This window comes from Ahaetulla prasina, chromosome 3, assembly GCF_028640845.1.
Source record: "Ahaetulla prasina isolate Xishuangbanna chromosome 3, ASM2864084v1, whole genome shotgun sequence".
Classification (NCBI taxonomy): Eukaryota; Metazoa; Chordata; class Lepidosauria; order Squamata; family Colubridae; genus Ahaetulla; species Ahaetulla prasina.
In genome coordinates, this window is record NC_080541.1 from 221,897,118 (window position 1) to 221,923,020 (window position 25,903).

General features: G+C 43.7%; 1 protein-coding gene across 1 annotated transcript in view; it reads left to right on the plus strand.

Annotated features, from left to right (window-relative positions):
* COL20A1 (collagen type XX alpha 1 chain) overlaps positions 1 to 25,903 on the plus strand; it is a 265,731-nt gene that overhangs the window by 76,629 nt on the left and 163,199 nt on the right. Inside the window, exons 17-18 of the mRNA XM_058174284.1 lie at positions 4,501 to 4,643; positions 11,387 to 11,519. Of these exons, the coding sequence (XP_058030267.1) occupies positions 4,501 to 4,643; positions 11,387 to 11,519 (276 nt within the window). The remainder of the gene's footprint in view (positions 1 to 4,500; positions 4,644 to 11,386; positions 11,520 to 25,903) is intronic.

A 25,903-nucleotide genomic window follows, 5' to 3' on the forward strand; every position in this document is an offset into this window, starting at 1 on the left:
GGAAGGAGAAGGGAGTGAGGGAAGGAAGGACAGGGAAGGAAGGAAGGAAGGAAGGAAAAGAGTAAATACGGTAAAAATTAGTAGACTATTAAATGTCCTGGAAAGATACACATTTTTCAAATACTATAACTAAGATTAACAAACAAAACAGGAAAAACTCTAACAGTTGCTCTCATTGGGATATTGTCAAAATCAATATATTTATAATTCTTCCAACAGTTAGCTTGAAAGAGAGGATCTAGACTCCACATCCCTGCTTATTTAATTAGAATTGGTATTTACATCTCTCTGGATTTGTCACAGGGAGAAAACATCACTTAAGTCAGAATTTAGAAATTTATCCCTGGCAGGAAATAATATCCATATTGCATGAGGGATTTCAAATCAGGGGTCACCTCAGCGGGGAGGTTCTTAAGTGAATCTGACTCCCCCATTGGCTTTGCTTGCCAGAAGGTCGCAAAAGGGGATCACATGACCCTGGGACACTGCAACCGACATAGGTACCTGTCAGTTGCCAAACATCCCAATGTAAATCACATCACCATGGGATGCTACAATACCTTGTGACCCAGGCCCAAGTAGGTAGTAATAAACTTAGTCCATGGAAAAACAAACTTTATTCGAACAGCTTGGAATTTTATTTATTTATTTATTTATTTAATTATTCGATTTGTATACCGCCCTTCTCACGAAGGACTCAGGGCGGTTCACAGCCAATAAAAAATACATATAATACAAATTTAAGAACAATATAAAAAACTATTTCAATTACTTCATTCCCAGCATCGTTCAACTCAAAATAAAAAAAATGCCTCCCAACACAAATTCCTCAGTTATCTCACAAACCTTAGTCCAATTAGGCAAACTGCCAAAGGCCCTTCCTGACAAACGTCCAGAAGCCACAAAAACAAAGACGTAGACGGAGCAGAAGACGCAGCTACAATGTTGTTTTCCGGCAAAGCCCAAACGCCATTGCTGGTCTTTTAAGCTTTATGGGAGGGGCCAATCATCTCTTGGCCCTACTCCCGAGTTGTCCTCTCTGCTTGAGCTGCTCTTGCCTTCTGGCAGCTCTTCTCATGCGTGCCTTAGGAACAGGCTCCTCCTGTTCCTCTGCCTCACTACTATCAGTCTCTGGAGTCTCTGGAGTCCGCACCTCACTTCCCGATGGCCCTGGCCTCACCTCAGCCTCATCGCTGTCCGACTTCGGTGCCAGCTCCGCAGGCTGCTGACGGACCAAAACACAATAGTCATAATGTGAAAAACAATCATAACTCACTTTTTTCAGAGCCCTCGTAACTTCGAACGGACATTGCTGTAACTCGAGGACTGCCTGTACCTCTTTCCTTTGGAAAATAAAAAAAAGTTTTTAAAAATTTATTTTATATATTAAAATTATATGCTGCCCATCGCATTGTAAGGCGACTCTGGTTATATCTCTTTCCTGGATTATTTTTTTTTTTAGTTTAGACCAGTGATGGTGAACCTTTACAACACCAAGTTCAGAAAAGGGAGCGTGCGTGTGTCTGGGCCGCAACCAGGAAGAGGAGCTGCCCAGGGTGCATGTGCGCGTCCGAAAATGAACTTCCGGTTTTAGCTACTGAACTTCTGGTTTCAGCCAGCTACTTTTCCAGGTTTCTGGCGTACATGCGCACGTGACAATCAGCTGGCCAGCATGCATGCTCACACAGGAAAAACGGAAGACCAACTCTTCTAGTTTCTAGCACTGCCACATGCAAAAAGGCCAGCTGATCATCACGCGCACATGCACGCCGGAAACCGGGAAGAGAAATGAGCGATGCCACGAATGCTGGCCGACATGACTGTGCGTGCCACTTTGAGCATGCGTGCCATAGGTTGGCCATCACAGGTTTAGACTGTAATTCTGGAATTATTTTATTTATTTTATTTATTTATTTATTTGTCAAACACAACAGTATATATAAGAATAAGCATGAAATAACCATACGAATTGGATACAGTCAAAGGGAACATTAGGACAGGAACGGTAGGCACGCTGGTGCTCTTATGCACGCCCCTTACAGACCTGTTAGGAATGGGGTGAGGTCAATAGTAGATAGTTTTTGGTTAAAGCTTTGGGGATTTTGGGAAGAGATCACAGAGTCAGGTAGTGCATTCCAGGCATTAACACCTCTGTTACTGAAGTCATATTTTCTACAATCAAGATTGGAGCGGTTCACTTTAAATTTAAATCTATTGTGTGCTGGTGCATTGTTGCGGTTGAAGCTGAAGTAGTCTTCGACAGGAAGGACATTGTAATAGATGATTTTATGAGTTATACTCGGGTCATGCTGAAGGCAGCGGAGTTCTAAATTTTCTAAACCCAGATTTCAAGTCTGGTGGCATAAGGTATTTTGTTGTGATCAGAGGAGTGGAGAACTCTTCTTGTAAAATATTTCTGGACACGCTTAATTGTATTAATGTCCGAAATGAGGTGTGGGTTCCAGACAGGAGAGCTGTATTCGAGAATTGGTCTAGCAAATGTTTTGTATGCTCTGGTTAGTAGTGTAATCTTTCTGGAGAAGAAGCTACGCAAGATTAAGTTTACAACTCTTAAAGCCTTTTTGGCGATGTAGTTGCAGTGAATATATCCGGAGAAACGTATTTGTCAGTCAATCAGCACTGAGCTGGAAGGGGACCTTGGAGGTCTTCTAGTCCAACCTCTTGCTCAAACAGGGGAATTTCAGACAAGTGAGTTCTAGCCTCTTCAATTTCTCCTTGACTTACTCCTTCTTTCAATACCTCTCCTGGATTTTCACTTTGTTTGGAAAATGCCAGCCTTGAATCGGCCTTGCTAAAATGAAATAACGAGGCTTTAATTTACAGTTGTTCAATATTACACACTGGACCTTCTGTTCCAGACAAAATTAAGCTTGACTCATTTGGTGTCTGGAGAAGATGTTGGTTAAAGAGGCTGAGACGCCCTCACCATCTGCTCTGCTGCAGGGATGCAGGCTGGCCGAGATTTTTGGTAGTGGAGAAACGTGGGGCTAAACCTGAGATGGTTAAACAGCTTAAACAGATTAACAGAATCGGAAGGGACCTTGCAGGTCATGTAGTCCAGCGGTCACCAACTGGTGGTCCGTGAGAAAATTTTGGTGGTCCGCAGAAAAATTATTTGCATTTTTTATATTGGACTAAATCAGGGGTCCTCAAACTACGGCCCCTGGGATGGATACGTGCAATGAACCGTTGTGTAGCTGCAGAGAGTCTCCCCCTTCAGGGTCTTTTTGTGTGGGCCGGAGGAGGGCAGAAATTCCAACTTGGGGTCTGCTTCAGCCTCCTGGTGTGGGGTTTTGGGCAAAGGCTGGAGGGAAGTGCCGCTGGTGGCGAAGAGCCAGAGGGCCTTGTTCCAGTGGGACTGCATCGTGGCCTGGAACTGGCTGACCATCTCAGCCTGCTGAGCCTCCAGGCGCTAATACCTGGCCTTGCACTCCCACAGGTCTTCCCTCTGCTTGGAAAGCCTATGCTCCTAGTCCTCAGTGAGGTGCTTCTGCTGAGCCTCCTTCTCGGTCAGATCCAATTTGAATTGAGCTAGCTGTTTTTGCCAACTCTTTCTCATGGTGGATGCTTAGCTCCAACAACTGCTTCCTATTGGGGCCCTAAGGAGCCCCGGTGGGGAAGGGAGGAGTGGCTGGCAGGGGAGGGGCGAGTAGAGGCTGGAGAGGCACCCCTTGACATGAGTGACATCGAGTTGGTCACGCCCACCCATCACATGACCACCTAGCCATGCCCATCCAGTCATTAGGCAAATCATATTAGTAGTCTACGGGATTTAAAATTATGAATTTAATGGTTCCTGAGGTCCGAAAGGTTGGTGACCCCTGATCTAATTCAATCCCCTGCCGAAGCAGGAGACCCTACATCTGCATCAGTGGTGGGTTTCAAAATATATTATTACTGGTTCTGTGGGTGTGGCTTGGTGGGCCTGGCTTAGTGGGCGTGGCAGGAGAAGGATACTGTAAAATCTCCATTCCCTCCCAATCAGCTGGGACTCAGGAGGCAGATAATAGATCGGGGCGGGGCCAGTCAGAATTTTTTTTTTAATTTGCATTTATATCCCGCCCTTCTCCGAAGACTCAGGGCGGCTTACATTATGTCAAGCAATAGTCTTCATCCATTTGTATATTATATACAAAGTCAACTTATTGCCCCCAACAATCTGGCTCCTCATTTTACCTACTTATAAAGGATGGAAGGCTGAGTCAATCTTGGGCCTGGTGGGACTTGAACCTGCAGTAATTGCAAGCAGCTGCTGTTAATAACAGACTGTCTTACCAGTCTGAGCCACAGAGGCCCCTGTAGAATTTTTACTACCGGTTCTCCAGAACTGGTCAGAACCTGCTGAAACCCACTTCTGATCTGCCTCTGCCTAGGATTGAACTCACAACCTCCTGATTGTGAGGCAAGAGATCCACCTCTAGGCTACAGCAGCTAACAACGGTCTTTGCTTGTTCCTCCCTTTCACTCCCCCACCTCCAGTAAAGGTGCCCCCACCGAGCCAGCTGAAGGTCACCGAACTCTCCAGAAGTGAGGTCCAACTGGAATGGGAAGCATCCGTGGCTTCTGATGTGGTTCTTTACCAGATCAAATGGAACGTGCTTGGAGAAGACACAGAAGAGGAGGTATGAAGCCGCCAAGAGAAATCTGGGGAGGGGACGCTTGAGGGTCTTGAGGATTTTACAGGACAGGTCCATAAATGGATTTTCAATCCGAGCCATCCCTGCAGTTCCTTTGGGCAGCCTGTTGGAAGAAATGTCCATCTAGGTTCAGTTCCAAGTGGGACAAAAGACACTGGAAACATGGAGGCTGATTGGAAAGATGGTTTAATGGTGGACAGGATCATGTGGTTTGAGGTCCTGGGCAATTGAGCACATGGGAGAGAGAGAGTGAGTGAGTGAGTGAGTGAGAGAGAGAGAGAGAGATCCTCTCTTGGGCTTTGAACTTCCTGTGAAAGAAATGTTTTTTGATTAATTGTCAGACTCCCATGGGGCCATGCAGGGGTAACTTTGTAGGTTGTCTTGAGTCCCAGGCTTGGTTGAATCTTGCTGGGTGATGTAATGAAGGGGCTTTGGGCAATTCCTATTACAGCTTAAGGCAGTGATGAAATCTGGACCGGTTTACTACCAGTTCGCTGGCTGCGCATGCGTGCTGTGTGCACCCATACAAAGTGTGCACCACGCAACAAATGCAAGGTGTGTATGCGTGCCGTGCACACCAAAAGGAGGCATGGGGTAAGTAGAACAGCAGTGTGTGTATGTGTGTGTGTGTGTGAGAGAGAGATCAGCTGTGGCACGCAATCTTTTTTTTTTTTACTTTTAAAAGCATTTTTTTTTACAACCTATTCGGCCGATCACCCAATCAAGGAACTACCAAAAACTCTCCCACCAGCACAGATAGGCCAAGGCACTATATATAAACCGAGCAAACCCCATTCCCTTCTAGCACTGATGATGCTACTTAGTTGGGTCATAAAATGTCTGGAAGAAAACCAAACTCAGAGAGCGTCAAGGACCCTACAATCCTCCTCGTCCTCCTCTCCTCCTCCCTTCTAGCACTGATGATGCTACCTAGTTGGGTCATGAAATGCCTGCAAGAAAACCACCAAGCTCAGAGAGCATCAAGGACCCTGCAGTAGTCCTCCTCCTCCTCCTCCTCTCCAGAAACGCCCCTTCCTTCTAGCACTGATGATATTACCTAGTTAGGTGATGAAACATCTGTAAAAAGATCCACCAAGCTCAAAGACCACCAAGAACCTGCAGTCCCACCCTGAGCTAAAAATATTCTCTTCTACTTTATTTTCCCCAAAAATAAGACCCTGTCTTATATTTTTTTGAATCCCAAAATAAGCGTTTGGCTTTATTTTCGGGGAGGTTTTATTATTTTTGGGTTTATGGAGCAAGATGGGGCTCCTCTTGCCATCTTACCTGATTCCAGTTCTGCGTTTAAATATTTTCAGGGAGGGCTTATTTTCGGGGGGGGGGGAGCTTATTTTAGTGCATGCACGCAAAAGCCTGATTGGGCTTATTATCAGGGGATGTCTTATTTTCGGGGTAATGGGGTATTAATTCCTTTTTAAAATGTCCCACTCCTGGAGCAACCTGGGGGGAAAAAAAAGCCACAATTCTGCACATACGATCCAATCCCCCCGTTTCAGGTTTAATGCCTGTCCTTGTCATGATAGCAAAATTCAGTAGCATCTTTCTCCTCCCGAGGGCCTGACGCACGAGATTTCAAGATGTCAAATGGCCTGTTTAAAAAACTGGATGCTTTGGAACGAAGGAATTTATATCATTCGTAGGCAGAAGCATTTGCTGGGGGTGGGGCAGGCAAAAGAGCCTTTATAGGAGCCTCCCCCCCCCTTCAGACAATCCTATTTGCAGAGCTGAGGTTGGGTGGGGGCTGGTAACATACCTCCCCCCTCTTTATATTATTCCATCTGCTTATTTGATGCGATTATTATTATTATTATTATTATTGTTTATATTTATATACCGCCCTATCTCCCAAAGGACTCAGGGCGGTTTACAGGCATTTAAAAGCAATAAATACAATTCTAAAAACAATTAAAAAACTTATTCAAAAGCCTAATAATTAAAAATATAAAAAATTAAAACCCAAGTTAAAACCCACAACTAAAATCTAACTCAGTCCTGCGCAGTTAAATAGGTATGTTTTAAGCTCGCGGCGGAAGGTCCGAAGGTCCGGAAGCTGACGAAGTCCTGGGGGCAGTTCATTCCAGAGGGTGGGAGCCCCCACAGAGAAGGCCCTTCCCCTGGGCGTCGCCAGATGACATTGCCTCGCTGACGGCACCCTGAGGAGTCCCTCTCTGTGAGAGCGCACGGGTCGGTGAGAGGTATTCGGTAGCAGTAGGCGGTCCCGTAGATAACCCGGCCCTATGCCATGGAGCGCTTTAAAGGTGGTCACCAAAACCTTGAAGCGCACCCGGAAGGCCACAGGTAGCCAGTGCAGTCTGCGCAGGATGGGTGTTATACGGGAGCCACGAGGTGCTCCCTCTATCACCCGCGCAGCCGCATTCTGGACTAACTGCAGCCTCCGGATGCCCTTCAAGGGGAGCCCCATGTAGAGAGCATTGCAGTAATCCAGGCGAGATGTCACGAGTGCGTGGATGACTGTGCACAGGGCATCTCGGTCCAGAAAGGGGCGCAACTGGCGCACCAGGCGAACCTGGTAAAACGCTCTCCTGGAGACGGCCGTCAAATGATCTTCCAAAGACAGCCGTTCATCCAGGAGGACGCCTAAATTGCGCACCCCCTCCATCGGGGCCAATGACTCGCCACCGATGGTCAGCCGCGGATTTAGCTGACTGTACCGGGATGCCGGCATCCACAGCCACTCTGTCTTGGAGGGATTGAGCTTGAGCCTGTTTCTCCCCATCCAGAAAGCACCCAGAGATCAATTGCAGTCTTTAGCCAAACAAATCATAGGGAATGATTGGCGAAAGTGACAGATCTAGATTTTTATTGGAGAATTACCTGTCAGGAAGGGTTTCCTTTTCTTTGAAATTTTTTTCCAGTATAAATTTATACGGCTACAGAAGACCCAATTAAGACAGTGATGCCGTTGGGTTTTTTAAAAAAATACTAATAAAGAACTACACCACTAAAACAGGGTGTATCTGTTTTCCCGAAGATTCATAATCATTGTGTTAGATCAAAAGAACCAGCTGGCGATTTAATTCCAAAAAGCTGCAAAAGCGAAAGGACGAACAAACTCAAAAACACCGCCTGAGTTCTATTTAAAGTTTGTGAAATTGGGAAATGGGTTTCCTGAGTATTTTGGTCTTCAAACGTTCCTATGGGAATTGGGCTTTTTGCATTTCTCCCGTCATGCAAATCACTTGGTTAGGTAGGTATCCGAAAATACAGTTTGTTCTGTTTCCCTTCCCCCAATACTCCCAGCAAAGAGTCAGTCAGAGGCCTCCTTTTCTGATTTATTTACATATATATAAATGTCCTGGCTACGTCTACCCACGGGCCTGCCCAGTTTCTGGAGATAACAAGGAAATTACAGATAAGGCCAGAATTACTCACGAATATATTCTTCCCTCCGTTGATACAGATTGCCCGCCCAAATTCATTACTTTGTCCAAGACAAAAAACCAGGAAGTCCCGCCTCCTATTTATAGTCTCTGCAGATGTCACTGCATGACAATTATGACTTGGCTTTGTCCCAACTCTTCCGCTGCTGCGCACGCCGATCATGTCTACGTGACCTTGCATCACTCCAAAACTGTTCTTGGGGCGTTGCCAAATCAGAAGGAGGCTCCATGGAATCAGGCTTTGCCGGCCCCTCCTCCTCCCTTTGAGTGGGTGCCAGGGAGGGAAAGGGCTCAAGAGAAGCAGGGCTGGCCAGGTCTTCTCCCTCACTTTCTGAATCATCCGAGTCTAGGAGTCCGGGTCCAGGAACCTGGGTCACAATACAGTTTCTTAAAAGAATGCAGGGAGTCCTCGACTTACGACCACAAGAGGGAAACCAGAATTTCCATTGTTATGCAAGGTGCTTGTTACAGGAGTCGCTCCCGATTTACAGCACGTTTTTTTGCCACGGTTGTTAAGGGAATCATGGCAGTTATTAAGCGAATCATGCAGTAATTAAGTGACTCTGGCTTCCTGCATTGAATTGGGACGATTGCAAATGATGATCACATGACCCTGGGACGCTACAACCATCGTGGATACTGGTTGCCAAGTGCCCAAATTTTGAACATGTGAATGAGGGGATGCTGCTATGGTTGTGTTGGAAGGAAAATCCATCTGGTTCAGGTCCAAGTCGGGAATAAAATAAAATGGAAGCTGATTGGAAAGAAAGTTTAATGATGAACAGAGCCAACAGCAGTTCTGGGTCAGCTGAACAAATAGTTGAATGAGTGGATGGATCTTTATACTGTTGGAAGAAATATCCATCTGGGTTCAGTTCCAAGCGGGGAGAAAGTCTCTGGAAACATGGAGGCTGATTAGAAAGATGGTTTATTGATGGACAGGACCGCTTGGTCTAAAAATTGGCAGCTCCAAATTTCAACCAGCAAATGCTCAGTCTTACATATAGGAAAAACGAACCCAAAAACTAAGTACATACTAGATGGACATTACCTTACAGATGACCCCCATCCCGTTAAAGACCTTGGAGTTTTCATGTCAAATGATCTAAGTGCCAAAGCCCACTGCAATTACATAGCAAAAAAAGCTCTAAGAGTTGTAAACCTAATCTTGCGTAGTTTCTTTTCCAAAAACACCACACTATTAACCAGAGCATATAAAACATTTGCTAGACCAATTCTAGAATACAGCTCGCCTGTTTGGAACCCTCACCACATCTCTGACATCAATACAATTGAACGTGTCCAGAAATATTTTACAAGAAGAGTTCTCCATTCCTCTGAAAACAATAGAATACCCTATCCCACCAGACTTGAAATCCTAGGCTTAGAAAACTTGGAACTCCGTCGCCTTCGACAAGACCTAAGCTTAACTCACAGAATCATCTATTGTAATGTCCTTCCTGTTAAAGACTACTTCAGCTTTAATTGCAATAATACTAGAGCAACTAATAGATTTAAACTTAATGTCAACCGCTTTAATCTAGATTGCAGAAAATATGATTTCTGTAACAGAATCATCAGTGCTTGGAACACTTTACCTGACTCTGTGGTCTCTTCCCATAATCCTAAAAGCTTTATCCAAAAACTTTCTACTATTGACCTCACCCCATTCCTAAGAGGACCATAAGGGGCGTGCATAAGCGCACAAACGTGCCTACCGTTCCTGTCCTATTGTTTTTCTTTTCTTCTTTCCTTATATTTACCTCCTTATATTTACCCATATATGTTTATATACTATATAATCTTTTGTATGATTCCTACATATATTGTTGTGACAAAATAAATAAAATAAATAAAATAAAATAAAATGTGAATTTGAGGTCCTGGGCAGCTGACCATATGGAGTGGAGAGTGAGGGTTATTTATACTCTCTCTGGGCTTTGAACTTGAGCTTCCTGTTCCTGTGGCAAGGGCATGTATTCTATTGGTTCCTCTCAGGCTCCCATGGGGCTACTCAGGGGTCATAGCTGTGGTTATCTGAGCTCCTGGATTTGGTTGGAAGTTGAAGGGTGATGATGTAATGAAGAGGCTTGTGTTCTGAAAGGGTGTTGGGCAATTCCTAGTGTGTCTTAATGGCTTTGTCCTGGTTTGGATCTTGAGTGAGGGCTAATCCCATCACCCTGAGGCTGAAGGTCTGTTGTCTTGTAGACAGCCTGGCCCAGTCCTGCTGGGGCTATTAAGAAAGGTGGGGGTTGCTTTCCAAGAGCATGTTTCTTCTTTAGGGAAATATAATATTCTGCCTTTTTAATATTTCTCAAAATATTTCATTCTTCTAGGAGAGGGATGGGTGCTAACCAGGGGCGAAATTCAGCAGGTTCTGACAGGTTCTGGAGAACCAGTAGCGGAAATTTTGAGTAGTTCGGAGAACCGGCAAATACCACTTCTGGCCGGCCCCAGAGTGGGGTGGGAATGGAGATTTTGCAATATCCTTCCCCCAGGAGTGGGGTGGGAATGGAGATTTTGCAGTATCCTTCCCCCAGGAGTGGGGAGGGAATGGGGATTTTGCAGTATCCTTCCCCCAGGAGTGGGGTGGGAATGGAGGTTTTGCAGTATCCTTCCCCCAGGAGTGGGGTGGGAATGGAGGTTTTGCAGTATCCTTCTCCTATCACGCCCACCAAGCCACACCCACCAAGCGATACCACGCCCAGCAAGCCACGCCCACAGAACCGGTAGTAAAAAAAAATTGGATTTCACCACTGGTGCTAACTTTCTACAACAGGGTTCTGTGACTTTGAAGTTTGAACTGTTCTGGAGGATTGTGCAACGAAGAAGCTTTTGCTAAATGATGGTGTGTTAATCCTTAAAGGCTCTTGTCCTGTTGTTAGAATTTGGGTGGAGGAGAATATAAATTTGAATCCCATCCTTGGAGGTGGAGGTCTTTTGTTTTGTGAATAGGCTGGCCCCATCTTTCTTAATGGGCAAAACATATCTGCTGGGGGCTATTAAGAAAGACCAAGTCTGCTTTCTGTCTTTAAGAGCACATCTCCATTTCTCTTTCAGGGAAATATAATATTCTGCCTCTTAATATTTCTTCCAAATATTTCATTCTTCGGGGGGCGGGGAGGGGCTTCCCACAGCCATAAATGTGAGGACAGGCCATAAGTCCTTTTTCCCCGACGCTTGTTGTAATTTTGAAAGTTCCGTAAAAGCAAGTCGAGGTTTAACTGTAACCATTTTAATTTTTTTTTTCAATTTAATTTTTATAATAACTGGAAATGCAGCTGATACTCTTTGTTTTTCCCACAGATATCCGTTGCTGGAAACTTGGCATCTTCCATTTTGCCTGGTTTGAAAGAAAACACTGAATATAAAATATCCATCTGGGCGTACTACAAAGACGGAGCTCAAAGTGATACCGTTTCCATTTGGCACAGAATCTGTAAGTGAGCAGGGAGATGCAGCGCCTATAATCTAAACAGCTGGGGTTGGCTTGTTGTTTAAAGTTGTCAGATGCCACAAAACCACACCGTGAAAATACTCTCAGTAGTCCTCATGTTTTGACCGTAATGGATCTGCCAATTACGGTTGTAAACTATAATTTTTGTAAAACAATTCTACAATTTTTTTTTGCATTGGTCATTATGTGAACAAGGCAGTTGTAAAATGAACGCCACTGTCGTTAAGTCAACACTGCGGTCATTAAGTGAACCCATTGTTGACTCTGCTGTGGTTTTTGCCTAAAGGCAGAAGTAAATACCAGTTTTTGGCAAAAATGTTGTAAATCTCGGCTATGTGACCGTGGGATGCTGCAAATGGCCGTAAATGCAGCCATGTTGAAAAAAACATGGAGTCATGTGACTGTCTGGGTGGGCGGAGCAAACGTTGAAACTTCAGATCTGTGTTGTAAATCTCCTTTCTCAGGTAGATTGTAATTTCAAATGGTTGCTTTAGCAACCGGTCGTAAGTTGAGGACTACCTGTATCGAAATGAAAGTTACAGGTAGTCCTCGACTTACGACCAGATATTGAAGCCAAAATTTCTGTTGCTAAGCAAGACAGTTGTTAAGTGAGTGAAACCCAGAGTCAAAGTTTCATTTTTTTTTCCAATCTAAGCACAAAGTCCAGAAGTGGTTTCCAAGTAGAAAGAAAGTTGGATATATCCTTTTTTTTTTTATTAAAACCGTCTATTTTAACCATCTCTGCTACTTCCATCAATTTTTCCAGCCATTCATCCATTGTGGTAGATAAAAGTATCTTTCCATTTTTGGGCATAAAACATTCTTGCTGCTGTCAACATATAGAACAGCAAAGTTGCAGAATTATAACAGAATCTTGACAGAGTTTCACTCCGCCTTGTGTTATACAAAACAGAATCAAGGAGGAGGTTTTTTAAAAAGGTTTTTTCCCTTATAGAATAGAATAGAATAGAATAGAATTTTTTATTGGCCAAGTGTGATTGGACACACAAGGAATTTGTCTTGGTGCATATGCTCTCAGTGTACAACATTTACAACACAATTGATGATCAATATATCAATATAAATCATAAGGATTGCCAGCAACAAGTTATAGTCATACAGTCATAAGTGGAAAGAGATTGGTGATGGGAACTATGAGAAGATTAATAGTAGTGCAGATTTAGTAAATAGTTTGACAGTGTTGAGGGAATTATTTGTTTAGCAGAGTGATGGCCTTTGGGAAAAAACTGTTCTTGTGTCTAGTTGTTCTGGTGTGCAGTGCTCTATAGCGTCGTTTTGAGGGTAGGAGTTGAAACAGTTTATGTCCAGGATGCGAGGTATCTGCAAATATTTTCACGGCCCTCTTCTTGATTCGTGCAGTATACAGGTCCTCAATGGAAGGCAAGTTGGTAGCAATTATTTTTTCTGCAGTTCTAATTATCCTCTGAAGTCTGTGTTTTTCTTGTTGGGTTGCAGAACCAAACCAGACAGTTATAGAGGTGCAGATGACAGACTCAATAATTCCTCTGTAGAACTGGATCAGCAGCTCCTTGGGCAGTTTGAGCTTACTGAGTTGGCGCAGAAAGAACATTCTTTGTTGTCCTTTTTTAATGATGTTTTTGATGTTAGCTGTCCATTTGAGATCTTGCGATATGATAGAACCCAGAAATTTGAAGGTTTCTACTGTTGATACTGTGTTGTCAATGCTTTTCAGAATAACAGAATAACAGAATATCAGAAATTGAAGGGACCTTGCAGGTCTTCTAGTCCACTCCCCCTGCTCAGGCAGGAAATCCTGTGTATCATTTCAGACAAATGCTTGTTCAATCTCTTTTTAAAAACTTCCAGTTTTGAAGCACCCACAGCTCCTGGAGGCAAGCCATTCCATTGATTTATTGTTCTTACTGTCAGGAAAGTTCTCCTTAGTTCTAAGTTGCTTCTCTCCTTGATGAGTTTCCACCCATTGCTTCTTGTTCTACCCTCAGGTGCTTTGGAGAACAGCCCGACTCCCTCTTCTTTGTGGCAACCCCTGAGATATTAGAAGACTGCTATCATGTCTCCCCTAGTCCTTCTTTTTATTAAACTAGACATACCCAGTTCCTGCAACCGTTCTTCATATGTTTTAGCCTCCAGTCTCTTAATCATCTTTGTTGCTCTTCTCTGCACTCTTTCTAGAGTCTCAACATCTTTTTTACATCGTGGCGACCAAAACTGGATGCAGTATTTCAAGTGTGGCCTTACCAAGGCATTATAACTGTGATGGCGAAACTATGGCACGTGTGCCACAGATGGCACGCAGAGCCCTCTCTGCGAGCACGCAAGTTGTTGGCCAGCTCAGCTCCAACCCACACACGCGCGCATGCCTTCTGCCAGTCAGCTGATTTTTCAAGTCTCTGCCACACATACCGCCGCCCCCCGGCCTGTTTTTGGTCCCAGGAGGCTGCAGGGAGGCCTGCTAGGTCCAAAATGGGCCACAGGGGGAGTGTGTGTGTGTGTGGGGTGTTGCGCCTCATGCATGTAGGGGGCATGGGGGGGGTTATGCATGCATTGCATTATGGGTGCAGGCAGACATGCGCGCTGGTGCATATGTGCACTTTCGGCACGTGACGCCAAAAAAGTTAGCCATCACTGCATTATAGAATGGTATTAACATTTTACACGATCTTGCTTCTATCCCCAATTTAGTTGGCATTTCACCTTCTATAATGAGTCCTCCATCCTAAGGTGATCGCTAACATTCTTTTTCAGAGGTCAGGAAATTGGAGTTGATGAAATCATATGAAAACATATGAAGAACGGTTGCAGGAACTGGGTATGTCTAGTTTAATAAAAAGAAGGACTAGGGGAGACATGATAGCAGTGTTCCAATATCTCAGGGGTTGCCACAAAGAAGAGGGAGTCGGACTGTTCTCCAAAGCACCTGAGGGTAGAACAAGAAGCAGTGGGTGGAAACTGATCAAGAAAAGAAGCAACCTAGAACTAAGGAGAAATTTCCTGACAGTTAGAACAATTAATAAGTGGAACGACTTGCCTGCAGAAGTTGTGAATGCTCCAACACTGGAAATTTTTAAGAAAATGTTGGATAACCATCTGACTGAGATGGTGTAGGGTTTCCTGCCTTGGCAGGGGGTTGGACTAGAAGGCCTCCAAGGTCCCTTCCAACTCTGTTTTTATGTTATATTATGTTATGTTATGTTATGTTATGTTATGTTATGTTATGTTATGTTATGTTATGTTATGTTATGTTATGTTATGTTATGTTATGTTATGTTATGTTAAATCTCCAGCCTTCTCCAACTATTCCTATTCCTGTGATTCGTCCTATGAATCTGTGGGAATTCTCTTCTGCGTACATAGGCTGTAGATGCAACTCCAATTCAAAAGCTGCTTTAATTTGCTGTGCCGTTAATCCCGAGAAAAGCAATTTCTCTGCATTTCTTCCACACTGTGTTGGGATCAAAGTGTGGTTCCTCCAGAGTGTTCAAGAGCCAAAGATACATCTGGGAGATTGTTATGTAGGGTATGGAGTTATTGATAGCTACTAAAGGAAAGTATTTGTACCTCAGGGTTGAAATGAGGAGTCCTTGGTCTTCTCTGAGCTCGGTTGTTTTTCCTTGCAGATGTTTCATTACCCAGCTAGGGAACATCATCAGCGTTAGTAAGGAGTGAGTTTTGCTCTCAATTTATATTCTAGTGGCTTGCCCTGGGACATTCTTAGAGGTTTTTTCGGTTGGGCTGTTTACCGTTGGCTTGTTTGGCAGTTCCTTCATTGGGGTATTATTTACTTGATCGTTGAACTTAGATTAATCTATGCTCTGCTAAACAAATAATTCCCTCAACACTGTCAAACTATTTACTAAATCTGCACTACTATTAATCTTCTCACCGTTCCCATCACCCATCTCCTCCCACTTATGACTGTATGACTGTAACTTTGTTGCTTGTATCCTTACGATTTATATTGATATTGATTGATTCCTGATTGCTTAATTGTAGCCTATGACTATCATTAAGTGTTGTAGGTGTTGTACCTTGATGAAGGTATCTTTTCTTTTATGTACACCGAGAGCATATGCACCAAGACAAATTCCTTGTGTGTCCAATCACACTTGGCCAATAAAGAATTCTATTCTATTCTATTCTATTCTATTCTATTCTATTCTATTCTATTCTATTCTATTCTATTCTATTCTATTCTATTCTGCACCAAGGCAATTTCCTTGTGTATCCAATCACACTTGGCCAATAAAAAATTCAATTCAATTCAATTCAATTCTATTCTATTCTATTCTATTCTATTCTATTCTATTCTATTCTATTCTATTCTATGACTATCATTAATTGTTGTACCTTATGATTCTTGATGAATGTATCTTTTCTTTTATGTACACTGAGAGCATATGCACCAAGACAAATTCCTTGTGTGTCCAATCACACTTGGCCAATAAAAAATTCTATTCAATTCAATTCAATTCAGTTCTGTTCTATTCTATTCTATTCTATTCTATTCTATTCTATTCTATTCTATTCTATTCTATTCTATTCTATTCTATTCTATTCTATGACTTTGTACCTTATGATTCTTGACGAATGTATCTTTTCTTTTATGTACACTGAGAACATATCCTTGTGTGTCCAATCACACTTGGCCAATAAAAAATTATATCTATCTTCTATCTATCTTATCTAGGTGCCAATTGGTGGTGGGGAGGTGTTTGGGTCTTTTTGTTCCCTTTTTGGTTTGTTGGGTGTCTCTTTTGCACAGCATGTAGATATCGTTTATATATATTATGATATCATTGATCAAAGTGCCAGACATTCAGGAATCCCCTAGCATTTATGGACATGGCTTAATTTAGGATGGTCACAGTTTCCCAGCTGACACTATGATTAAATTTGTCCATATGTTGTGAAAGTAAGGCGTTTTCATCATGTCTTTCGATCAGGTCTTTTGTTGATGTTTATGGATGCGTTCTGTCAGTCTGCTGCCTATTTTGCAATTTGTTGTTAAGCGAATCGCTGTGTTTGTTAAATGAGGAACATGGTTGTAAAATGAATCTGGCTTCCCCATTGACTTTGCTTGTCAGAAGTTCGCAAAAGGGGATCACATGACCACAGGCTAGCAGCAGAGTCGGACAGTGAAGAGGCTGGGGAGGACAATAGGCCAGTCCTGGAGTCAGGGGAAGGCCCGGACGAGGGCTCTGCATCGGAGGCAGAGTTGGGGACAGGGCCATCTGGGAGCAATGCGCAGACTCCGGAGCCTCCAAAGTCGGATAACAGAGAGGCAGAGGAACAGGAGGAGCCTGTTCCTAATGCACACATGCGAAGAGCAGCTAAAACAAAAAGGACGACTTGGGAGTAAGGCCAGGAGATGATTGGCCACTTCCCTAAGGTTTAAAAGAGCAGCACCGGTTCTTTGTAGGAAACCAACGTCACTACAATTGTTTCTTGTCTCCTGTTTCTGAACTTCATGGGGTTCTTGCCAAAAAAAGCCTCTGGCAGGGTACCAAAGAAGACAAAGGTCTGTGATAAGGCCAAAGGACTTTTTTTGAAGGACTTTGTTTTGGACTTAATTTGGACTAAGCTGAGAATGAAGTAATTCTTAGCTGTTCTAATAAAATATGTTTGTTTAGGATTGATTGTGTCTGATAATAACTACTTGGCCCTAGGTCACAACACTGCAGTTCTGACACAGTTCTTCAGTCAGAACTGAAGAAGCTTCTTGGGTGAGAAGGGAAATGTCTTCATGGAAAAAAAAACCAAAGAAAAAGCAGCTTTGGTTGCTCATGCCTGACCATAGCGTCCGGAATGACCATTTTAAAGAATCTTTACCTTGCTATGGCAAAAAACTCAATTGCAATGGCCCTCTGACCCTTGATCAGTGGGATACAAGCAGCTGAATGCATACAAAGGCCTGGCTTCACCCTTTACTGGAAGGACTTTTGCAGAAATGAAAGGGCAGTTGCCAGCCATTTCTATCACACAGCAGGAACTGCTTCTTGTTTTTATAAGGAGGCGAAGTTCGGGGGAAAAAAGCCTTCTTTCTTAATTAATAGCTCCCGGCTAATTGGTCTGCTGGCAGGAGATGAAATACCACCTATTTAATAGGCTTCTCAGTGCCTCGTGTTTAATCAGAATTAACTCCCCCACTGTTGTGACCCAGGCCCATGTAGTTATTACCAGACACAATCAGTCCTAAACAAACGTATTTTATTAGAACAGCTGAGAATTACTTCATTCTCAGCTGAGTCCAAATTAAGTCCAAAACAAAGTCCTTCAGAAAAAGTCCTTCGGCCTTATCACAAACCTTTGTCCTTTTTGGCACCCTGCCAAAGGCTTTTTCTTGGCAAGAACCCCACGAAGTTCAGAAACAAGAGACGCCAACAACAAACAATTGTAGCAACGTTGCTTTCCTACAAAGAACCCAAGAGCTGTTGCTGGTCTTTTAAGCCTTATGGGAGGGGCCAATCATCTCCTGGCCTTTCTCCCGAGTTGTCCTTTCTGCTTTAGCTGCTCTTGCCTTCTGGCAGCTCTTCGCATGCCTGCACTAAGAACAGGCTCCTCCTGTTCCTCTGCCTCTCTGCTGTCCACCTCTGGAGGCTCCGGAGTCTGCGCATCGCTGCCAGATAGCCCTGGCCCCTTTTCTGCCTCTGACACAGAGCCCTCATCCAGGCTTTCCCCTGACTCCAGGACTGGCCCATTGTCCTCCCCGGCCTCCTCACTGACCGACTCTGCTGCCAACTCTGCAGGCTGCTGGTGGACCACAACACCCAACCCCATTTTTGTGAACCTGAAACAAGGAGCTGTTCTAGAATCAACAACCCACAATCTGAGACAGCTCTGGTTTGCCAAATCAGCCACTGTAAATGCCAGGAGAGACAACAGTTACTCTGGTGAAATGAAACGGAAATTAAAGACCAAATTTAAGGAAGGAGATTCAAGGAGAATGCTTTTTCTGACTGTAAGATGCTGTCTGGTTTTCTTAAAGCAGCAAAAGTTATACAGTAAATGGATTGGATTTTCCTGTTGGGGCTTGTATAGTGGATGCTTGCACTAAGAAAGGGGTTGGACTGCATGAGCTGGGAGGTCCTTTCCAATCCTCATGTCCTACCAATCTAGGGATTTAATCCGTACCTATAGCAGAAATGTTGGGAAGGCAAAATAATAATAATAATAATAATAATAATAATAATAATAATAATAATAATAATAATAATAATAATAATAATAATAATAATAATAATAATAATAATAATAATAATAGATGAATAGATTCTGTTCAAATGTTCAGGATTGTAGGAAACAAAATTACAAAAGATTTCCCTTCCATATGATTGCTGAGGTATAAAAATCCTGCAGATAGAGAGAGATATATTAGAGATAGATAGATAGATAGATAGATAGATAGATAGATAGATAGATAGATAGATAGATAGATAGATAGATAGATAGATAGATAGATAGGCAGGCAGGCAGGCAGGCAGGCAGGCAGGCAGGCAGACAGACAGATAGATAGATACCGGTGGGTACGTGGGTACTGGTAGGTAGATAGATAGATAGATAGATAGATAGATAGATAGATAGATAGATAGATAGATAGATAGATAGATAGATAGATAGATAGATAGATAGACAGACAGACAGACAGACAGACAGACAGACAGACAGACAGACAGACAGATACCGGTGGGTACGTGGGTACTGGTAGGTAGGTAGATAGATAGATAGATAGATAGATAGATAGATAGATAGATAGATAGATAGATAGATAGATAGATAGATAGATAGGCAGGCAGGCAGGCAGGCAGGCAGGCAGGCAGGCAGGCAGGCAGGCAGGCAGGCAGGCAGGGAGACAGACAGACAGACAGACAGATACCGTTGGGTACGTAGGTACTGGTAGGTAGATAGATAGATAATAGATAGACAGACAGACAGACAGACAGACAGACAGATAGATAGATACCGGTGGGTACGTGGGTACTGGTAGGTAGATAGATAGATAATAGATAGATAGATAGACAGACAGACAGACAGACAGACAGACAGACAGATAGATAGATACCGGTGGGTACGTGGGTACTGGTAGGTAGGTAGACAGATAGACAGGCAGGCAGGCAGGCAGGTAGATAGGTAGATAGGCTACAGAAAGTCTACCCATTCCTGTTTAAAAAGCCAGGTTTTTAAGATGTAAAAAAAAAAGGTCAAGAGAAATCACTGCAGAGTTTTTTTCGACCTTTACTATGCCACATAAGCTGTACAATTCAGTTGAAATTTGTAGGGGGCAAAATAACAAAATTAGAATAATGTGGCTGCATAAAGATGCACACCTATAAACTAAATACTCTGTCAAAGTACCTTTTGATTATATGACAGCATTCAATCTTTTGGGATAGTCATTCTTCTTCAAACTCTAGGAACTCTAGATCCGTGCTGTCCAACTTTGGCAATGTGAAGACCTGTGGCCTTCCGCTCCCACAATTCCTTAGCCAGCTGTGCTGGGAGTTGAAGTTCACAAGGGTCGTGTCCCACCCCCACTCCGACGAACGAGTCAAGGAAGTCCGTAACAAACTTGGCAACGAAGCCTCTGCAGCTTGCCAAGTTCCTTCGAGGTTTATCAGGGCAGGCAGGAGTCCAAGTTGTGACTTCAGCGATAGAGTCCGATATCAGCAAACTAGATAAGACTTTGCTTGACTCAAGGTTGGAATGCCAAAAGCAGGTCCTTTATATAGGCTGTGGGGTGTGGCTCCATGACTAGCATTTATCCAGGCCTGACCCACCCCTCCTTCTGCTGGCGTCACCTCTCAGAGCTCCGGAATCGAGGGCCCACCCAATATGAATTGTTTTCAGCTGGATCTGCTGTCAGCATCTGGGAAAGGGAGAGGTCAGAGGGAGTAGGCCCGGGTGATTCCACCACCTGGCTGGCTTCCTGCTCTGAAGGCTGAGCCAAAGGAACACACGCTGTATGAGTGAGGTTTATTGGGCTTCTCCTTTCACTCCTTGAATCCTCTCCGGGCATGGGGCCAGGGCCGGGGGCTGGAGTCATGACAGGCCGTTCATCTTCATTATCAGACTCCGAGTCTGATAAAAGGCCCGATTGGAGACGGGAGGGGCCCAGCTGAGCAGAGGAGGGAGGACGAGTCACAACAACAAGTCTTAAATTTGCCAAGGTTGAACACTCTAGGTCCGTGGATGCCAAATCTATGGCACGCATGGCAGGCAATGCCCTCTCTGATGGCACGTGAGCCATCACCCCAGTTCAGCTCTGCGTGCTTGTGCACACGCCTCCCGCCAGTCAGCTGGTCTTCGGGTCTCTGCTGTACATGCACAGGGCTGGCCGTGTGCAGGGGCGGGGGGGGCGTATGTATGCACGGGGTGTGGGGAGCATGCAGAGGGGCAAGTGTGTATGTGCGGGGGAATGGAGCACATGCAGGGATGCACACGCATGCATGGGGGCAGGCCGCATACATGGGGGCTGCATCAGAGGTGGGTTTCAGCAGGTTCTGACCAGTTCTGGAGAACCGGTAGCAGAAATTTTGAGTAGCTCAGAGAACTGGTAGTAAAAATTCTGACTGGCCCCGCCCGCATCTATTCTCTGCCTCCCAAGTCCTAGCTGATCGGGAGGAAATGGGGATTTTACATGTCCTTCACCTGAAGTGGGGAGGGAATGGGGATTTTGCAGTATCCTTCTACTGGAGTGGAGAGGGAATGGGGATTTTGCAGTATCCTTCCACTGGAGTGGAGAGGGAATGGGGATTTTGCAGTATCCTTCCACTGGAGTGGAGAGGGAACGGAGATTTTACAGTATCCTTCCCCTGCCACGCCCATCAAGCCATGCCCACAGAACCGGTAGTAAAAAATTTTGAAACCCACCACCGGGCCACATGCATATTGCATTTTGTGGCTTGGGGCACGCATGCGCGCTTTGGGCTCTTGGTCTGGAAAAGGTCAGCCATCACTGCCATATGAGAGCATATGCACCAAGACAAATTCCTTGTGTGTCCAATCACACTTGGCCAATAAAATTCTATTCTATTCTATTCTAGACTTCATGGTTTGAAGATCAGATCCGAATGCTTTCTAGCCTTGAGCCTTTTCAGATCAGTCCTTCTCTTATTGCCTGGTAGACACTAAATTGATTTAGTGTTCCATTTCATTGCAGATGCCGTCAGCCGAGTGCTATGTAAGAGTAGCAAAGGTTATTTGAACAGAATAACAGAGTTGGAAGGGACCTTGGAGGTCTTCTAGTCCAACTCCTGCTCAGGCAAGAAACCCTACCATTTCAGACAAATGGTTGTCCAATCTCTTCTTGAAAACTTCCAGTGTTGGAACACCCACAACTTCTGGAGGCAAGTCGTTCCACTGCCAGGAAATTTCTCCTAGGTTGCTTCTCTCCTTGATTAGTTTCTGTCCTTTGCTTCTTGTCCTGCCCTCTGGTGCTTTGGAAGATAATTTGACTCCCTCTTCTTTGTGGCAACCCCTGAGATATTGGAACATTGCTATCATGTCTCCCCTAGTCCTTCTTCTCATTAAACTAGATATACCTAATTCCAGCAGCCCCCCTTATATGTTTTAGCCTCCAGTCCCCTGATCTTGATTTTATTCAGCTAAAGTGTGTAGTTTGCTTTTGTCGAAAGAGAACATTCTACAAGCAATCAATTATGGTTTTACGTCTCAAAATGATTATTATTTTCTCCTTGGAAGGGACCTCCCAGCAATTCAAACTATATCACAGAAGCCCTTTGCGCCCACGAGTCAACTAACTTTTTCTTCAGCCGAATGAAATCTTGATTTGTAGCTCCATAATGGTCAATTCCCCTTAAAACTATTGGACATAACAAAAAAAAAACCACCACAAAAAACAACCATTATCAATTTCTGTTTGGGAAGCCTTTGAAAAATGGCAAAGAGTCTGTCCAAGATTGGGTGAAAGATTTTACAGAATTGTCTATGGAGATTCTGAGTCATCCAGGTCATGGTTATCCCAAAGTGTTGTGGTCCGCCAGCAGCCTGCAGAGCTGGGAACGGAGTCGGACAGCGATGAGGCTGAGGAAGAATATGGGCCAGTCCTGGAGGCTGGGGAAGGCCCGGATGAGGGCTCTGTGTCAGAGGCAGAGGTGGGGCCAGGGCCATCGGGGAGTGATGTACGGACTCCAGAGCCTCCAGAGGCTAACAATAGTGAGGCAGAGGAACAGGAGTAGCCTGTTCCCAGTGCACACATGAGAAGAGCTGCCGGAAGGACGATGAAAGATATTTTTATAGTGTCAAGGTTCCAAGTAATAGACCCATAGCAAGGAAAACTCCGAGGCAAGTAGATTCCTCAAAGAATAGCTTTATTGGACAGATCGTATTGGCATAGATCTGGTGAAAACTGACCCTGAAGGTTCTCATGGTTTTCACCTAATTCAAAGTAAAAGTTTGCCACTTTCTCAAAACAATCAGTCACATGGTCCAATCATGGTGCTGCCTGGTTGCTTGGTGACATCGCTCCGCCTTCCTCTGACCAGGTGTGAGAATGCCCTTGGTTCCCAAGAGAAAGTATTTTGTTTTGGCTACAAAATCCCAGCTATCTCAAATCCCTCCTCCCTATCCCTCAGCATCCGTGTGGCAACACTGAAGCTTTCAAGATGGCTTCAGCCAGATCGGCTTCAGGGTTGACATATAGAATCATTCTAAAAACCTGACCCCGCTGCAGGAGGCAGTGCGATTTCAAATTTCTTTTCATGGTTTCTTCCAGGAGAAAACATGGTTATTGAAGGTGCTCATTAAAAGTGATGCCTGTCCAAGACTGGATCAGCATGGCTGCACTGGGTTGAAATTAATTATAAGAAGGTTCACAGTGAGAGGGTCCTAGGGAACTAAAAACATTTCTGATTCTCCCTCTTTTTTATTTACTTAGACCTTTTCCAAAGTGGTGAACATACCGATTACTCCTTTCTCCTCTTATTTTCCCCATAACAACAACAACAACAACAACAACCCTGTGAGGTAGGTTGGAGGGTCTGGCCCAAAGTCACCCAGCTGGCTTTCACGCCTAAGGCAGGATTAGAACTCACAATTTCCTTGTGATTGGCCCCAAGTTACCCAGCTGGTTTTTGTACCTCAGGCGGGTCTAGAACTCACAGTCTCCTGGTGATTGGCCCAGCCAACTTTCATGCCTAAGGCACGAGTAGAACTCACGGTCCCTTGGTGATAGGCCCACAGTCACTGAGTCAGTTTTCATGTCGAAGGTGGGACTAGAACTCACCATCTCCTGGTTTCTGACCTGGTGTCTTTAACTGCTAGACCAAACTGGCTCCCTTTTGTTAGGTTTCTCTGAATAAACTTCTAGTGCTTAAAGCTTTCAAGCAAGGACGCCATAGTAACTAGGCATTCTCCAGCATGGATATTCTAGTGCCAATTGTGCAGAGAAATGATCTCATCTTTGTCTATTGCCTGTTAAGTTTTCATCGGAAAATGAGTTAGCCTGGATCAGACCATGTACTACATGGTTTTCTAATCTTCCTGCATTAACATGGATGAGAATCAATTCTTTTGCTGTAGGTCTTGGCTTATTCCATTTACCAGAATAGATGAAAATATGGTTGGGTAGAGCTACTGGAGGCCACTTGAAGGTTTGTCTGTCTCCTCAGGGTCACCTGAGTAGTGCAAATGGGTGTGGAGCCTTCTTGGAACTATTAAAAAACTGTGTGGTAGACAAGAGATAGATGATGTTGTATCCCCCCCTCTATTGAGAGAGGGCTGTTCAATTTTGACATAGATGGCCTCTTTGACCCCTCTTTCAAACCAGCGGTCCTCTCTGTCCAAAATATGTGGATTTTGCTGTCTTCAAAAGAGCGGCCTTTGTCTTTGAAATGCAGATGGACTGCTGAATCTTGTCCTGATGGGTTTGTTTATTTATTTTTATTTATTTATTTTATTTTGTCACAACAATATATGTAGGTATCATACAAAAGATTATATAGTATATAAACACATATATGAGTAAATATAAGGAGGTATAAGCATATATATAGGAAGAAGAAAAGAAAAAAAACAATAGGACAGGAACGGTAGGCACATTTGTGCGCTTATGCACGCCCCTTATGGTCCTCTTAGGAATGGGGTGAGGTCAATAGTAGAAAGTTTTTGGTTAAAGCTTTTAGGATTATGGGAAGAGACCACAGAGTCAGGTAAAGTATTCCAAGCACTGATGATTCTGTTACAGAAGTCATATTTTCTGCAATCTAGATTAAAGCGGTTGACATTAAGTTTAAATCTATTAGTTGCTCTAGTATTATTGCAATTAAAGCTGAAGTAGTCTTTAACAGGAAGGACATTACAATAGATGATTCTGTGAGTTAAACTTAGGTCTTGTCGAAGGCGACAGAGTTCCAAGTTTTCTAAGCCTAGGATTTCAAGTCTGGTGGGATAGGGTATTTTGTTGTTTTCAGAGGAATGGAGAACTCTTCTTGTAAAATATTTCTGGACACGTTCAATTGTATTGATGTCAGAGATGTGGTGAGGGTTCCAAACAGGTGAGCTGTATTCTAGAATTGGTCTAGCAAATGTTTTATATGCTCTGGTTAGTAGTGTGGTATTTTTGGAAAAGAAGCTACGCAAAATTAGGTTTACAACTCTTAGAGCTTTTTTTGCTATGTAGTTGCAGTGGGCTTTGGCACTTAGATCATTTGACATGAAAACTCCAAGGTCTTTAACGGGATGGGGGTCATCTGTAAGGTAATGTCCATCTAGTATGTACTTAGTTTTTGGGTTCTTTTTTCCTATATGTAAGACTGAGCATTTGCTGGTTGAAATTTGGAGCTGCCAATTTTTAGACCAAGCGGATAGATGATCAAGGTCGTTTTGAATGATAGAAGTATTGTCTGTGGTGTTAAATAGTTTGACATCATCAGCAAAGAGAACACAATTACTTGAGATGTGGTCACAAAGATCATTAATGTATAGTATAAAGAGTGTTGGTCCAAGGACTTGTTCTCCTATGTTGTGTCATACGTTTGTGAAGTGGTTGTTTTGTTTCCCCCGGTGTACAGATCTGCACATTTCTCAATGCATTGTACTGCATATACTATGCATGTTTATTTATTTATCAAACTTTATTTGCCTATAATCAAAAGATTATCCCACCAGGACAGAGGTATTCCTTTCTTCTGGCATAATTCTGTTTTGTTTTTTTTTGCTTATTTTTGAGCTTCCAAATAGTTTTATGGGTATGCTTTGCAACCAATTCTCGTAAGTAGTTTTGGGCGATATTGCTTTGAAAAGTGTTATGATCACTAGTAAACATTTCCACCACCTGGCTGGAAGTATATATGGTATAAATAAATTAAACCAACTGGAAAACTTCCTGTGGTGGGAAAAGGAGGGAT